This window comes from Cervus elaphus, chromosome 9, assembly GCF_910594005.1.
Source record: "Cervus elaphus chromosome 9, mCerEla1.1, whole genome shotgun sequence".
In the NCBI taxonomy this organism is placed as follows: Eukaryota; Metazoa; Chordata; class Mammalia; order Artiodactyla; family Cervidae; genus Cervus; species Cervus elaphus.
In genome coordinates, this window is record NC_057823.1 from 73,645,038 (window position 1) to 73,663,443 (window position 18,406).

Here is an 18,406-nt window from a genome sequence, read left to right on the forward strand (position 1 = left end):
CTGCAAAGATGAAGTAACTAAATTCTCAAATATATATATACCTAGTTATTGGCAGAAAAATAAACAAGAAAACAACATGAAGCTTAAAAGAAAAAAAGAGCTAAAACTTGGAGGCATGAACAAGAGAAGTGGGTGAAATTATCAACAGAAAATTCTACAGGCACGCACACAAGAGACACACACAAAATAGAAGAATGCAAGGTGTAGCAGGAGGGCTTTCCTAACATTTGAAAAAGAGACTGCATTTTTTTAACTACTCCTAAAGATGCTTGGGAAAAATACTCAGTAGAACTCTTACTAGTTTGAGGTTTGTTTTTAAAAATCTTAGTATTTACAGTTTAATTTGTCACATGGAGAGAATTGTGAAAGTAATAGTGACTGTCAGTTATGGATTCTTGTGTATAGACAGACAGGCTTATTTTAGGTGATGTTAATTGAACTGAAAATATGGATAATGTGGAATTGACTTTTAAATTTTATTGGATAAGGACTGGAAAACCTAGATGGTCTCAGAAATCTTGTTAACTCTGCTATGCTACTTTGGCTATTTCATGTTCCTTAAGAGCCTTAATTTCTGCATCAGTTTAAACACAAGGCTGAGGATTGCTCTAAGAGCTGCAGATACTCTTGTTAAAATAAGACCTTACAGGAAGCTTATACAGAGATTAGAAAACTGGAAGTACACTTTTGAGCAACAGTGAGTGGGCTCCCACCTGGCTAGGCTTCCCATTTTCATTCCCCTCTGACCTCAGGACACAGAACAGTTTAAAAATCACTTTAGATTATCTGACATGCTGCCTCTGTCTCTTAAAAAAACTATCAACAGAACCTATAAAAGTGAATCCTTCTCCTCATGACTGATTTCTCCAGAGCATCCAACAATACTTGGTTGATTACATGTGCCTGAGCTTTAAAAAAAAATGACTGTAGAATTACAGTTGAAAAGAAGGAACATTCTTGATAAGAATGAAAGTAGCATTATTCATAATGCTGACAAGAAAGACAGCATTGTGCAATCAGAGTCCTCTGTGGGTCTCCTATAACCTTTCATGCTGGGCTAAGGAAAGAAAAAAAAAAGGAGTCTGGTATTAGATAGTTACCTTTTAAAATCTAATCAAATGGCTGTAAGTATTCTGGCCTAAGAAATAACTGATACAGTTTTTGGTTGGTCTGTTATAGATTTTATAGCTAGTATCTGTTGAAAAATGATTTCTTTGCTTTGACTTTAAAACTTCCAATGTGAAACATTCCTCTGTAGATGATACTCTTGTTTTAGGGATGGGATTTCATCCTACATATCAGAGCATGTAAAAGGCACAGGCAAGTACCACCAATAGGACTGGAGATTGTAAATTTTATTTTAAAAAATAATTATGCTTATAATTTTATTAATATTCATCAGTTACCTAGTGCCAATCATATGCTTGGAACTATGCTAGTCTCTCTACATTTTATCATAACTTCATAATAACTGATGAAAAAGGACTTAAGTCCATTTTACAGATCAGAAAACTGAAGGGTCAGAGAGGGTTTTTTGGCCTATTATCACACAACTATTAAATGGTAAATGTCAAACCTGACTCAAAAATATTTGTTCAGAACTTTGCGCTAAATGGTAACTCCTGATACCATGATGTTATGCATGCTGATTGAGAAAGCAGAGAAACAACTCATCCAATTAATGCCAAAGAGTTTTAAGAACAGGACAAGCATCTTATGTTTTTCTCAAGTTGGAAAGCAGAGGAATGGACTAGCACAGGGTTTTTTTAACCTCAGAAGGATTGACATTTTGGGTTGGATAATTGTCATGTGGAGGCAGTCCCATGCACTATTCGATGTTCAGCAGCACACCTGGCCTCTATCCACTAGATACCAGTGATAATCCCCTCCTCCTGGTTCTGACCATCCAAAACCTCTACAGACATTGTCAACGCTCTTCCAGGGGCAAAACTGCCTGTGATTTGAGAACCACTGCACTAGAAGAACTCTGGTATCTTTTTTGTTCTCTCACATTCTATGCTCTGAATTGCAGATGCAACATTAGCCAAGACGGTGGGTTCTGCATCACTATGGGGTACCTGCCCATTGAACCATTCCCTACCTCCATCTTGTCCACTGAATTTAAAACTGTCTGAAGCTCTCCAGTGTTCAGTTTGCAACAAAACTGCCACTCTCTGGTACTTAAATGTATCATTTAAATGCAAATTGATAAGTAAAAAATAGGGTAGATGAAAGTAAAAAGAGATCAGATGTTATCTTAACTCAGCCTTGCATTAGGCAATTGATTGAGTCTCATTTCCAACTGCAGTCCTATGAGATAGTTTTATTTATTTATTCATTTTCTCTTCTTTACTAAAGCTACTCTTATCAGGAAAATCATAAAATGGATTTAAAAAGCATTCTCTCATTTGATAGCCTGAGAGGGCCATAATGCTACCTTGGAATCTATTAACAGATTCCAATAACTGAAACTCAGAGCATTTAAAAGGGATTGACAACTTCCTAGACCCTGTGGTTCACTGACTTATAAGGCCACACTTAAAATTAGCATTATTATGAAAATCATCTCCTGGGAAAGGAATGCCTTTGATTAGAGAATAGCCCAAAATCAAATATCAGACCTATGGATATATGGAAAACATCAGTGAGTCAGAAATTTTCACTGGATTTGCTCCAAATAAAATTCAATGGCAGAGATGATTTATGGTATGCTATCCTTGGAATTAAATTGAAGTTAGAAATATTAAAATGTCAATTAAATAATTATTGGATGGTTAACAACTCCAGATGGCTTAAAAGTATTACCATTTTCTTAGTTCCATCACTATGAGCTATTTATCAAATCCACATTACATACTACTTTATAAACACTATTTATGGGATATATTAAAATAAGACCTTGTTTTCCTCATATATTTTGAAGGGTCTAAATTTGGACTCAGGGAAAGCATGTGCATAAATATTCTGCTCAGTGCAGAAAGTTACATAACAGGAAGCCAGGTGAAGTATTTTTGAAGTACAGACAGATAGATCTATTGGAACTGCTATCAACAGGCTCAAAATTGAAATTCTAAATCTTGAATGCAAATTAGAATAATATTAGGAGAATTTTAAAAATTATGATGCTTAGGCATACCCCAGGACAACCAAATCAGAATTTCCAGGGAAGAAACCCAAGCTTCAGTAAGTTTTAATACTTTCCTTGTCATTTGATTGGGAACCCAAGATTGAGAACCATCGCTTTAGAGAATAGACTGGATTTAAAATTTCGTAGAAATTGTTTTTTGACTACGCCTGACTTAAGCAACATGGTGGCCTCTTGTGCTCAAATGCTTCAAGGATTTAAGGTGGTAATGTGAAAGGCATTAACTAATTATCTGTCGCTTAGAAAGTTATTCTTTTTTTCCCTTCCACTTCTCTTTCTATCCATCTGATGACTTCACAAACCAAGTGTCAGTTTGTTGCTGGTGAGTCTTTAACACACGTCTGTACTTGCTTATTTCTCTTTTAAATCAAAGAGGATGCAGCGCTCAGGCCCATAGCCTTTATGTAATATAACCTAGAATTAATAGTGTAGTTTCATTTAAGATTATCTTCCAGCAAGTAATACTGATATAACTGATATGAAATTTCCTTTACAGATAAATTTAGATAGAATGAGTAAATTTAGATAAACATAAAGTAAATAATAGTACACATTCTACTCATAAATGGAAAAAGTCACAAAAGTGGTCTCAGATGACCACGGTTTGGGCCACCCTAGTCTTAAGGTAAAGGGCATCTAAATGTTGTGTCATAAATTTGGGCCTGATTATGTCTCCATCACAAATGATGTCTTCCCTGGGCTTTTGTTTTCTCATTTGTTAACAAGACCATGAACCTATATGGCAGGCATTCTTCTATGACTTTAAGAAGCAAGGAGGGCTTGCCTTTTGAACCTACCTTGTTGACATCCAGGCGCATCTTCTCATTGTTGGCACTGGCAGCCTTTTCAGCTGCTTTCTTTTGGCGTTGAGGTCCCCTCCCAAAAAAGATGTAGTTGACCAAAGCATATTCCAGAAGGGCCATGAAAACAAAGACAAAGCACCCCATCAGGTACATGTCAATGGCCTTCACATAAGGGATCTTAGGGAGAGTCTCCCGGAGGTGGGTATTGATAGTGGTCATTGTTAGCACAGTTGTAATTCCTGCAAAAAATGAGACAGAGTAATAATGTTTGTATTTGCTCGCTGCTTTCATCATAGCTGGAAAGGTTAAGTATACTCTTCTACTTTTTCATATATCCCACACAATATATGAGCGAGTGGGTGAAAGTTGCTCAGTTGTGTCTGACTCTTTGCAACCCCATGGACTATAGGGTCCCTGGAATTCTCCAGACCAGAATACTGGAGTGGACAGCCTTTCTCTTCTCCAGGGGCTCTTCCCAACCCAGGGAATGAATCCAGGTCTCCCGCATTACAGGTGGGTTCTTTACCAGCTGAGCCACAAAGGAAGCCCAAGAATACTGGAGTGGGTAGCCTGTCCCTTCTCCAGCAGATCTTCCTGACCCAGGAATTGAACCTGTGTCTCCTGCATTGCAGGCAGATTCTTTACCAGCTGAGCTCTGAGGGAAGCACACGATATATACTGGGCAATTATTATATATCAGCCCTGTGATAGGCCTGGGAAATATGCATAAGTCATTCATTTATAATAAACATTAATCACTGGGGACATTTCCTTTAACCATAGCTTTATGGTTATAGTTATGTATCTAGTGTGGGACTTGGAGATGTGAATTAAATGCTATGACAGACATGTGTGTAAGATGAGAGTTGAGAAAACAGAGTTGATCCTAATTTAGCCCATGATGTGGCAGGGGAATGATCAGGAAATTCCACCTTTGGAGCTGAGTCCTGGAGAATGCCTGGGAGTTACCCAAGCAACCAAAACCTGGAGATCAAAAGTGATAGTAGATACTAGGGTATTGGTAGTGGAGAGAATTTTTTTAGGGAGGTGCTTTGTGGGGATGAAAGTACACAGCCCATCAAAAGAATCTCAAGCAATTCATTGTGGGTACATTAAAGGATATGATGGGAAGAAGGATGAGAAAAGTGAAGATTAAGTAAGGCCCGCATAATGGAAAGCCACATACAGAGAGCTTAATGCAGAGCTTGAACTTAAAATTGAAGGCAACATGGAGCCACTGACCAGCTTCAACCAGGCAGGCATTAGGGACAAACTGTGTTTGGAACAATCACTCTGGCATCAGAGTGGAGCACAGACAGGAAGCTTACAAGACAGGAAATAGAATGCCAGCTTAGAGTCTTTCAGAATAAGAAAGTAATGAAGGGGAAATAAAATAATTGTGTTTGTGTGTGTGTGCGCGCGTGCGCACGTGTATGCTTAGTTGCTCAATCATGGTCAACTCTCTGCAGTCCCATGGACTCTAGCCCACCAGGCTCCTCTGGCCATGGAATTTTCCAGGCAAGAATACTGGAGTGGGTTGCCAGTTCTTACTCCAGTGGATCTTCCCGACCTAGAGATCGAACCTGCGTCTCTTTCATCTCCTGCATTGGCAGGTGGATTCTTTACCTCTAGTGTCATCTGGGAAGCCCCCAAATAATAGTAATAGTATTGAAATCAATGAATGCATATTGAAACCAATGAATAGATGCTATGAACAAAGGGCAAAAATACGGAAACTAGAGGTGGAAAGTACAAGGAAGCAGGAATCTAGCCTTCGTGTTTTGGGGTTGGGAATGTAGGCACATAATGCACAGATTAACAATACAGAAGTATCACAAGATTCTTTATGGGAAATGCCACACTAGCTCAGGTTATAACTGTTTGCCCAGCTGAGGGAGCATCTTCAACAGTGGGGAGTAGTTTCCCTCCAAGCTATAACTGGAGGGACAGACAGAGAAATGCTGGGTAAAAGCACTGGGAGTTCAGTCCTGAGGTTTGATGAGGTCCAGCTTTGTAGCAAAAGAGTGATGTGAAAATAGGAGTCAGAAGTCAAGATCACACAGATGTGAAGTTGTGGAGTCAACATCTGAACTAGGATCTCTCTAACTCCAAAACCCGTGTCATTAAAACACTACCCAATGACAGCCCAATGTTAATTTTCAATTCTATTATTTTTTTAGGAACATATGTTTTCTGATTTAATTGTGTCTCTCTAATAAGATCAATCATACTTTTTGTCTTGTCTACATGTTCATGAAACAGATGCAGAAAAAATAAATTTGAGCATCTGATTCTGAGCATGGCCAGAAAAACCATGGTTATACTTTAGATCTAGGTGTTTTATAGTTCTCATATCTTTTCTGTATTAGTCATTTTGATATATTTTCCAATTTCACTTTTCATTATTTCATCTAGAGCTTATCTTGTATGACTATTACATGTATATTATAAAACTGACAATACTGATTTCACTACTTATGTAAATTTTATGTTAAGGTGTTTCTGACCTAGTAATAAACTACTCACATAAAAGACATTTTAAACATTTCTTTAAAAAGTAAATAACTTACTTATTATTCCTGTAACAGGCATAAAATTGAAAAAGAGACTTTTATTTTGGAATAACAGGATATTTACAAGTTCCATTCATTCCTGTATTCAGCAAATATTTACTGAACACCATTCACTGTGTGAGACACTACAGATATAACTGGAGCACAATTAGGTATGGGCCTTCCCCCAAGGTATCTTCAATACTATGAAGAAAAAGGATATCACACACCAAATAAATACAAGTTATAACTGTCATTGGTTTCCAAGGGTGTTCTACAGTATTTTAGGAGACTATATCACAGCGGACTTGATTCAGTCTAAGAGGTCATCAATTCTCCCAAAGTTATTCCTTTATATGTGAAATCATGTCACTTTGCCCAGTGACTCTAATTTCACTCAGAATAAAAGTAAAGATGTCATGATGGCTCCTGGACCACTTCAACATCTTTTAGTTCCCTCTGCCTGACATCTGTATGCCAAAATTCAATCTGCACCCACCTACTGGTCACCTTGCTCACCTGTTTCTACCTGGGGGCCTTTTCATCTCGCTGAAATAGTCTCATTTAGACATTTATGTGACTCGATCTTCTTCAAGTCTTTGTCCATTAGCAATTACTGAATGAAGTCTACCCTGATGATGCTAAACTGTCCCCCAGTATGCCCTCCCCTTCTTTTGCTTACTTCCTCTGTTTACTATATTATGTAATTTGCATATTATATGCAAAATAAATTTACTTTTTACCTTTTACTGTTAGCGCATAATTTCCAGAAGGGCACTGGTTTTATCTCCAGTGCCTTGTATGTATGACACGTAGTAGGTATACAAAAAATGTTGTTGAATGAATAAATAAATGACTTTGCTAAGGAAATACTAATTTAACTTAGATTTACTGGTGGAGCAGTTAACAACTTTACATTTTATAAGGATTAGTCAGAATTTAAAATAAAGATCATGTAAAGGTAATACATTTTCTATATCTTGAGTTTGCAACATAAAAATGTTCATGAACTGTAATTTATTCTCTTCCTCTGATGTTATAATGGAAAAACATCAAAGCATAAGATAAGTGATGCCATGGATGATTTCCCAATGTTCTTATACTTTGTTGTCTCCTGTCCCCTGTCATGCTATTCCAAAACCTTAATCAACCTTTAGAATTCTTTCTGCTCACTGATTTGTTACACACTGCATTTCTTTGTTTCTTACTCAGAAAAAAAAGATGGAAGATAGCTCTTCCCAGGTAAGAAAACACAGATAAAAACTGAACAATTATCAAGCACTATTACATGAACTATGCTTCAATAAAAATATCCAGCAGATGCGACTAATTTCATTACTGACAGTTACATAGTTAACTAATTTTGACATGAAAGAGTTTTAATTAGTGTTCAATTGATTTAAACGCTGAATCAGATCATCCAGTGTCTCATGTCCAAATTCTTGTAATGTGTGCAGTCAGGTCTCGTCAGGCATCACCAACTTGAGGGTAAGGAAAAAGTACACCATTGCATGAACACACACAGGCACATGCTGCCAGCGGTCGGATCCATGCCTACCTAATGCCACTCTTGCAGCTGAAGCATCGTAATTAATCCAGAAGGAGACCCAGGAGAGGATAGTGATCAAGATAGATGGCATATATGTCTGCAGGATAAAGTAACCAATGTTTCTCTTAAGCTTAAAGCTGAGGGATAACCTGGGATAGGAACCTAGAAAGACAATTTTAAAACATCATCATTATCAGTCAGTATTTATTTACTTTCCTTTAAAGACCCATAGACAATTTATATTTCTTCCCTACATTCAGTTTAGCTTCTGGTGAAGGGCACTTCCTTATACAAAAGTAGTTGAGAAAACAGGGCTTTTAATTAGCAAGACTTACTCAGTGTTGAACATATCCCACACTCACCAGTAATTAAAAGAATTCCAGCTCTTCCCTGCTCAGCCTCCTACACTGAATCAAAGGTTTTCATTCTCTACAACTGTAATGATAAGACACTTTGAGACAGTCCCTTTGTTCCCCTTTTAATTGTTTCTCAGCAAGTCCACCCTGTACATTTTTATACATAAGAATAGGGATGCACACTTTGACTGAAGGGTAAGACATCTCTTCAACAAGCCCCTGGATGCATTTTAAGGTGAGGATCAGTGGCAAGGCTTTAGTTGGTATAGCAACTCCCTGAAATTTTGTGACACTTTCATGTGCATGCAGTATTTTTTCTGATTTCATTGCTTCCATCAAAGTTACAAAGGGATTCCTGACCCACCAAAATGTGGATGGGGAGACACTTCTCCTGAGCAATATTTGTGGGAGATATAATTAAAGAATCAGATTCTTGAAACTGGGTCCTTTGATGGTGGGAATCTAGGGAATTATATTTTAAACAAGATACATAACAGAACATGGTCTTAGAACATAAAAGAGTCACACTGATAAACAGGGTGTGTACATGTAGGGCAGGGGAGAATATTCTTACTAATTGAAAGAAAGCTTTGTCTAGCCCTCATGGGCTGAAGCAAGTATGTTAATATTAAAGTAAAAATATTTTAAGTAGAAACTCAGTTCCATAGTGTCTCAGGGGTTCAGAGGACCTCAAATCTAGGAAAAGTTTCTGTTGTTCTCTTTGTAAAGCTGGAGGCTATTTTGTATTCTTGTTTGAAGTAATTGTCAGGGAAAGGAAGTGCCTGAGTCCTTAGCAGAAGGACAATTCAAGATCCACAGTTACAGTACTAGCTATTTCTGTGCTTGAGGAATTCATTTCAATAAGAAAAATAAAAAGAGGTATATTCCTGGGGGCTTATTAATTTTCTTTTAGTGAGTATGGAGAAAATTATTACATTCCTGGGCTTTTTGATTAAAAACCGTGCTGACTAAATCAGGCCTGACCTCAGTTCTGGAAGAGTAAGATGGTAAAGGCATCGAGACAATCTAAACATCTGGAAAAGCTTTTAGTTTCGAATGGTAGGTAAGGCTACATAAGGAAAGTCCTGCCCTCCGAGAAAATGTGAAATCCTCCTATCCTACTGTCTTTAGAGAATTTCACTGCGGTCAGACCTGGGCAAATTGTGACTTGGCTGTCCTCAGTGTGTTTCAAAGAATAATAATCAATTCTGTGAGATGCATTATGCTGGGGGAACAGCTCTGACCAGGTTGTTTCTGGGTCATTTCTCTCTGCATACTCCCTCTCTAACACTTATTCCCTCCTCTAGTATATGAGACACATTTGCTTTGCTGTGGTTACCTTCTTGAAAATAACTGGATGGTTTCCAAATGGGCTTGTTGGGGAATTGAGCATTTTCACAGACCTAAGTTCTCTAGAGTCCCCATTCTTTCCTGGGATCCAATCCTGATATAAGTGAACTCTTCTGGAAAAATATGATAAAGCCCCTTTTCTCTTAACCATTTCCCCTGATACAAACCTGTGGAAAAAACAACCTTCTTGGTGATCAGTTTGTAATCTACAATAGAGAACTGTGGAAGCTCAATCTTGGTTACTCCTGTCACTGCGTTATCATCCCCACGCCAATAAAACTCAATGTCATCGGTTGTATATCCATCTGTAAAAGGAAACACATATACAGATACACAGAAGACACACAAAATAGAAAAAAAAACTGTTTAGAAGATGATATGTAAAGTATAACAGCTACAGCTAAAGGTTATTATGTGTTAGGTATCATGCCAAGTACTTTAAGTATATTACCACCTTTAATCCTCACAATAATCCCACTGTGGAAGAATAATTAGGCACACATTACAGAAATAGGCTTAGAGAAATTAACAGCTTGTATTAAATCTTGTAACAAGGAAGTGGTATCACTGGGACTTGAACCTAGGTTTATCTGATTATGAATCTCATTCTCTCAAACATTATCACGTTATCACTTAGCCCTCGATGGTACCCTAAGAGAAAAAAAGAAGAGAAAAATCATTTATCAGTACAGCATAGTACTATAGTAACTATACAGCATACTGAATGGTAATGAACCCTCCCCTGCCAATAAAAAATATTTGGATTTCAAGTCGGAAAAGAAGTGATTATGAAGAAGTGAGCCATTAACTTTTTGTAATATTCACAGATATGATCTCTAAATTTGACTGTGTAGCATATCTAAATTCCAAAGAACTCCGTAAAAATTTAAATCAACATTAATTCCAGGAGTTTTAAGAGTGTAAGTACAAATGAACAGTGTCCACTGCGAAGGCACAGCACATTTAAGGAGCCTGGCTCCATTCATCCAACAATTTTTTTTTTTTCCATCCAACAATTATTTACTGGACATCTACTATGCTTGTCAGTGCAGACTTGCTATATAATAAAAGCATTTTATTGATAAAATAATAAAAGGGTAATTATCCTTTCAATTCATGGGACAGAGTGGGGCAAACATACATTTACTAATTAGTGAAAGTGAAAGTCTCTCAGTTGTGTCTGACTCTTTGTGACACCATGGACTATACAGTCCATGGAATTCTCCAGGCCAAAATACTGGAGTGGGCAGCCTTTCCCTTCTCCAGGGGATCTTCCCAACCCAGGGATCACACCCAGGTCTCCCACATTGCAGGCGAATTCTTTATGAGCTGAACCACAAGGGAAGCTAACTAATCATTAATTAGTAAGCATAAATATAACTACAAAGAATAGACACATTTTATATTGTAAACAATGATGTAGAGGGAAGCATGCAATGAAATCCAGCAAATACCAATATTTTACAAACTCATCCGGCCCCCATAAATCCCCCCTCAAAGCACACATTATATTTGTTTATCACATTGATCTCTTCAAAGAACATCTGCATCCAGATAGTTGAATTTTTACAAGTTTAGGAGCTATAAGTAAGTAAGTGAAAGTTGCTTAGTTGTGTCCAACTCTTTGCACCCCCATGGACTGTACATCCATGGAATTCTCCGGGTCAGAATACTGGAGTGGGTAGCCTTTCCCTTCTCCAGGGGATCTTCCCAACCCAGGGATTGAACCCAGGTCTTCTGTATTGCAGGCAGATTCTTTACCAGCTGAGCCACAAGGGAAGCCTGAAGGACACATTTTGCTCCCCCCAATTTCAAAAGCAACAAAACAAAGACTTTTTTTAAGACTTAAAAAAAAAGACTTGTTTTAAGTTTAAGTTCTTTGCTTTTTGACATGTGACTAGTTAGTGTAACACTGAGGACTAGAATGCCAGTCCTCTAGTTCTTAGTTCTTGAGATTTCTAATTAACCACATTTCTGCCAGAGAGAAAGTAAAATCTCTGAAAAAGTGAAAGCAAACTATTTTTCAAAGAATTATAGTACCTCTATTTGAGAATCTGTGTAAATCATAGCAATGTCAGGCAATATCTTAACTTTTCTAGAAATATGAAGTTCTCTATTCAAAAGAGCAGTCATCTTTGTGTGATAATAGAAATTAGTTTTTCTGGAACAGTTTTTGAGGACTTGAACTTGTGATTCCATAATAATAGGTTTTTGGATAATAGCTAATGATTTTAAAAAGGGTTATTTACTTGCAAGGGCTTCCCCAGAGGCTCAGTGGTAAAAAATCTACCTGTAATGGAGGAGATGAGGGTTCGATCCTTGGGTCGGGAAGATCCCCTGGAGGAGGGAATGGCAACACACTCCCATAGACAGAGGAGCCTGGCAGGCTATAATCCACAGGGGCACAAAGAGTCAGACACGACTGAAGTGACTACGCACGCATGGGAGCACGTTTATTTGCAAACATCACAAATTGTAATAAAAATTGTGGAGTTTAGATTATACATCACCAACATTTTTATCAGCATGATTACATATAGAGTCCTTTATTTTGTTAGAGAATGTCTTTTTTCATATAAAACCATGATTTAAAAGTAAACTTTTCATGATTTTAAAGGAAAGTCTAGGTTTAAAGTGAATGGCATAGCAAGCAGATTCTCAGAAAAGAGCTAACTCCTTATTAATCTACTCCATTAATATTCTCCACCTAAATCTAAGAACTCAGCTGTCTGTCCCAAAGGATAACTGCTCTTTTTCTAAGATGGCAAAATTTTCCTAATGTGGTTATGGGAACACTCACAGTCCAGGACTTAACTCAAATTTAATCCTATTTTTCATTGGTTATCGAAATACATCTCTCAGTTATAAAACTGTTTAGAGTCAATGGCATTCCCACCTTCCATAAAACAACTTAAAATAACAAAAGAAGGTCAACTTACTCCTAATTTCAAGCAAGATAGCTAGAAATGTATTATAAAATTGAATCTGTGTATACACATGAAAAAGATATTTATCAAACAAGAAGGCTAGTTTTCTAGAATACAGCCATCTTCAAAAGAATAGGACAAGAGAAAAGTCAACTCAGTATTGCCAATAGAGCAGGGTCCCCAACTCTGTGGCCTGTTAAGAATTGGGCTGCACAGCAGGAGGTGAGCGGCCAGGGAGCCAGCTAAACTTCATCTGTATTTACAGCCTCTCCCCATCTCAAGCATTATGCCTAAGCTCCACCTCCTGTCAGATCAGTGGAGGCTCTCACAGGAGTACAAATCCTACTATGAACTGTCCATAGGAGGGTCGCGTGCTCCTTTTGAGAATCTAATGCCTGATGATATGATTCATGCATTATGATGATTTGTATAAGTACTTTTCCATACATCACAATGTAACAATGATAGAAATAAAGTGCACAATAAATGTACCATGCTTGAATCATCCCCAAATCATCACCTCTGCCCCTGGTCCATGGAATAATTGACTTCCAAAAAAGTGGGCCCTGGTCCCAAAAAGGTTGGGGACCACAGCAATAGAGGACTAAAGTAGTAAAGAGTGTGTTTCGGGTCCTCTAGTTTCCTTTCTTCATATAAAACCTTGATTTAACAGTAAATTTTTAAAGTAAAATTTCAGTATTTATCTTTTTTTTTTTTCATCACTACAAATCTTGTAACAGAAGCTTTCTGCAGAGAGGCATGGAATATCAATGGCATTTCAATACAGCTGAAGACTAATTGTTTTTTTTTAATAGGTAGAAACATTATAATAAAATATAGGTTTCTTGTCAAAATGCCAGATACTTGACATAGTGCTCGCTAGACAATACCTTGCAGAAATAGGTACTTGGCATCAATTACTGAATTAACAAAACAAGTATTTATATATATGTGGATTTGAACAATGGTTGTATATCCAGATGCTTGGCATTGTGAAGAGACGTAACTGTCTCTTGATTCGAGCAGAGTACCTGGCACATAGAGTACCTAGCCTTAAATAAATATCTTCTGAGTAAATTCAATAAAAGTCACCTGATGATAACATAGCCCTTGAGTATAATATAAAAATCCTTCAGTATACATTTCTCCTTATATATTAGTTGGCCAAGTTACCACCTTATCAGCCTCCTGAGAAATCTGCATGCAGGTCAAGAAGCAACAGTTAGAATCGGACATGGAACAACAAACTGGTTACAAATTGGGAAAGGAGTATGTCGAGGCTGCGTATTGTCACCCTGTTTATTGAACTTATATGCAGAGTACATCATGCAAAATGCCAGGCTGGATGAAGATGCAATCTTCATGCCAGGCAAGATGCAATCAAGATTGCCAGGAGAAATATCAATAACCTCAGATATGCAGATGGCACCATCCTGATGGCAGAAAGCAAAGAACTAAAGAGCCTCTTGATGAAGTGAAAGAGAGTGAAAAAGCTGGCTTAAAACTCAACATTCAAAGAACTAAGATCATGGCATCCAGTCCCATCAATTCATAGCAAGTAGATGGGGAAACAGTGAGAGACTTTATTTTCTTGGGCTCCAAAATCACTGCAGATGGTGACTGCAGCCATGAAATTAAAAGACACTTGCTCCTTGGGAAAAAAGCTATGATCAAGCTAGAGAGCATATTAAAAAGCAGAGATATTATTTTGCCAACAAAGGTCCATCTAGACAAAGCTATGGTTTTTCCAGTAGTCATGTATGGATGTGAGAGCTGGACCATGAAGAAAGCTGAGTGCCAAAGAATTGATGCTTTTGAACTGTGGTATTGGAGAAGACTGTTGAGAGTCCCTTGGACTGCAAGGAGATCCAACCAGTCCATCCTAAAGGAAATAAGTCCTGAATATTCATTGGAAGGACTGATGGAGAAGCTGAAGCTCCAATACTTTGGCCTCCTGATTCGAAGAATTGATTCATTGGAAAAGACCCTGATGATGGGCAAGACTGAAGGCAGGAAGAGAAGGGGACAAAGGAGGATGAGATGGTTGGATGGCATCACTGACTTGATGGACAGGAGTTTGAGTAAGCTCTGGGAGTTGTCGATGGACAGGAAAGCCTGGCATGCTGCAGTCCATGGGGTCGCTAAGAGTTGGACACGACTAAGTGATTTAATTGAACTGAACTGAAGTTACCTAACCTCTCTTGATCCTCCATTTTCTCATATGAAAATTGAGATAATAATAGTAATATCTACATCACAGAGTTGTTAAGCAGGAACAATAAACTGATCCTTGTAAAACATTTTAGAAAAGTACCTGGTAGATAGTGCTCAAAAATTTAACTAATACTTTCTTTTTAAATAAGAATTATTTAAAATAAATGAAAACATGTATTTAGTTACATGCCACTTTGCTATTTTATAAAAACATAAAAGCATTTTCACAGTGAGAAGACTTAGCTGTTCAGTGACATTTATAGGACTGTCCAAAGTGATAGTAAAACATTTGAAGGTTATTTTGATGTCTGAGATTATGGAATCTGACACAGTGGAGCAGTATATTGTATACACTCCTTGGCTACTGCTGGCTTAAAAACCCAACTTTCTTGCCTTCATTTTGGGTTAACCAAGTATAGAATGTTGCAAATGGAAAGCAAATATAAACTCCTGCATCATTGATTTTTGTAGATGAAAGATCAACAATCCGTAACAGTGCCAGGGTGGTCAAGTTCAAAAGCCAGCTCAATATACTGTGTAGGATTAGCTGAAAGCAGACCCAGTTTTCTTCCTTTCTTTGAGTTTTCTCTGAAGGAATGTTTAGCAGTCTCTCCATGTGATTAAAAAATAAGAGAAAACATATGCAAATACATAAGACCTGACTTTACAGCTTTCATAATGATAATGAGTAAAAAATAATTAAATATCTTTTAAAAGATATCAGAAGGAAGAGATGCACTGATGCTCCTCATTAGTGTCTTGCAAATTAAGTTCACCTTTTATATTTTATTCATAGGATTCTAGAAACTGAGTGATTAAATTGAATTGTTATCATTAAAACATAACCCACATCAATTCAGATGGCCTCGGATAAACCAAAATACAAATTTATTGAAATTTATCTAAGAGGTGTTAAAACTGCATGAAATGTTACTAAACCCTGATCAGAAAGGACAGGTATGTAACTTTGTAAATCTATGTAGACGTGAACGCTGCTGCTGCTGCTAAGTCGCTTCAGTCGTGTCCGACTCTGTGCAACCCCATAGACGGCAGCCCACCAGGCTCCCCCGTCCCTGGGATTCTTCAGGCAAGAACACTGGAGTGGGTTGCCATTTCCTTCTCTAATGCATGAAAGTGAAAAGTGAAAGTGAAGTCACTCAGATGTAAATGCTAGATATTGGTAAATGTATGTACTAAATGAGCTCTAAGGAGGAATATACACTATTTTAAAAACGCTTATGAAATAGCTGAACAGGTTCTCACAACTCTTACATATCTAACTACATAACATGGCACTTAAATAAGCTTTTTCCTCATTTTAGTTATAGTTTACATATTCATTTTGTTATCTACTAGGTAAATGTTATATTTTATAAGGATATTAATATGCCAAAAATACAAACCTGTACCAAGATATTAAACAGTGGAGGCTGATGAGAATATTTAGAAGAATTAACTGAATTATCAATGGTGCCATTTTTTTCCCAGTGGAGAATTAAAGTGATTTATTATTCTCCTGATACTTACTTTAACTTTGCCAATCGGACTGTTAACTATTCTCAGGTAGTTATCTATATTCTGTCTCCATTGATTCAACACAGCAACAGCTACCTAGTACAACTGACCTTTAAACAACATGGTTTAAACTGAATAGGTCCACTTGTCCATGGATTTTTTTTCAGTAGGAACTACTACAGTATCCCATGATCCATGGTTGGCTGAATCCATGGATATGGAACTGAGGGTGCAGAACTGTGGATATGGAGAGCCGACTATAAATTAGAAGGGGATTTTCAACTGTGTTGATGGGGATGGGTGGGCCCCTAACATCTGTGTTGTTCACGTGTCAACTGCACTGCCATTGAGAATGAGAACAAGAATGCAAACTTTCTTCTCATGACTAACTCAGTGACCGTGATTAGAAGTCTATCTGTCCATAGTCAGAATGGACTCCACTCCATGCAGAGGCCTGTATGTAAGTGCAAAGTTGCAACTGAGTACAGTCAATTAAAGTTACAGGGATCTTTCAGGAGGGAGAGAGAGAAAGTCACTTGTCAGCCACAGCTCTTCAAATTCAGCAATGGAAGTGTTCCCAAGACACTCTGAGTGACTGCTCTGACTCCTTAATTGCACCTTATTCTTCACTCTGCTCTTTAAGATGGGCTGCCAGACAGAAATGTTCTGCTGTCAAATTGTTTCTAGACCTCGAGCAGCCTCAAATAATTGGCCTAGCATGGGTCAGACTTGATTACCTAGCGGCACCTGAGTGAGGACATCATCAAGTCATGACCCAGAATTGTCCCACATCAGAGATAACTGAGTTTTTTGTTATTACCATTTTCAAATTCAAATGTATGGTGTGAGAGAATAGGAAATCGATCATAATCAAGCAAAATGTCAGATACTGTACTTTAAAGATCATTTCTTTATTGGATTTCAATGCAAAACTCAGTATTTACTATCTCTGTATGGAGCAGGGTGAACTGGTAGGTCTTTCTGCCAGTTTAGCTCCATGAAGTATTTCTTAAGCTTCCCTGTGATTGGAAAGTTGAAGCAACTAAAATAACATTCCAGATATGAGAAAGCAATTAGAAATAATAACAACAGGCAGAAAGAGCCACAACAATCATAATGAACAATCAGCAGCTGTGGCTTACAAAGCCTTCTGTGTCAGACGCCGCCTTAAACTCTTTAAAACGGTCTGTTTTGAAGAAGAACTTGACTGGGTTATGGTTACTAAGATTCCTCTCCATCACCCAACCCTGTTTTTTCCATATGCATGAGCCCTAAACCCTGAAGCAATACAGAAAAGAGAACTTTTAGCTAAAAAAATAAGCTGGTGCTTCTCAAATTTAGTATGCACAGAATTCACTTGGAAATCTTGCTAAAATGCAAACACTGATTAAGTAGGTAGAGTCTGAGATTCTGTAGTTCTAACAACTTCCTAGGTAGAAACGATGCTGTTTGTCTGTTGACCATCCTTTGGATAGCAACTGAGTAGGAGTTTTTATGGAGAAAAATTGATTTACTTTGCCATGGGAGTCAGGAAAGGCATGTCTGCTATCTATCCTGACCCAGAGAAGAACAAACTTTCTTCTGCATTAAGTTTTTATAAGCTCCAAAATTAAGGTATCTTCTCCCAGTTCTTCCTCTCTTATAAGGGACAAGAGGTGATATTTCTGATGCCACCACTATTCAAGTTCTGGTTTTCTTTAATCATCTATGACCTATGCTCACCAATAATGCAATAATAGAAGAGAAAGGAAGATGGAGCTTCCTTTCTAAAGGTTTTCTGCAAATTTGTATTCCTTCGAGTTTTATTTGAATATTTAATGCTATTCTACTCTTGCATTAGATCTTTGCATCTTTTATTAAAATCCTCAATGGACTAGTCAACAACATTTTAGGTGTTACCCCTTCCTCTAATCTACACTGAACATGCTGCTATTGTTCCTTTGTTTACAAAGTTGATGATGCTTCTTCTATGCTTTAAAAAGCAAAGAAAAAAAA

The 18,406-nt window shown here is 37.5% G+C and overlaps 1 protein-coding gene across 4 annotated transcripts in view; it reads right to left on the reverse strand.

Annotated features, from left to right (window-relative positions):
- Positions 1 to 18,406, reverse strand: part of GABRB2 (gamma-aminobutyric acid type A receptor subunit beta2) — a 273,763-nt gene that overhangs the window by 39,346 nt on the left and 216,011 nt on the right. For all 4 annotated transcript variants that reach the window (XM_043913472.1, XM_043913474.1, XM_043913471.1 and 1 more), the window contains exons 7-9: positions 9,923 to 10,060; positions 8,059 to 8,211; positions 3,943 to 4,187 (exon numbers count right to left, since the gene is read on the reverse strand). In XM_043913472.1, the coding sequence (XP_043769407.1) occupies positions 3,943 to 4,187; positions 8,059 to 8,211; positions 9,923 to 10,060 (536 nt within the window). The remainder of the gene's footprint in view (positions 1 to 3,942; positions 4,188 to 8,058; positions 8,212 to 9,922; positions 10,061 to 18,406) is intronic.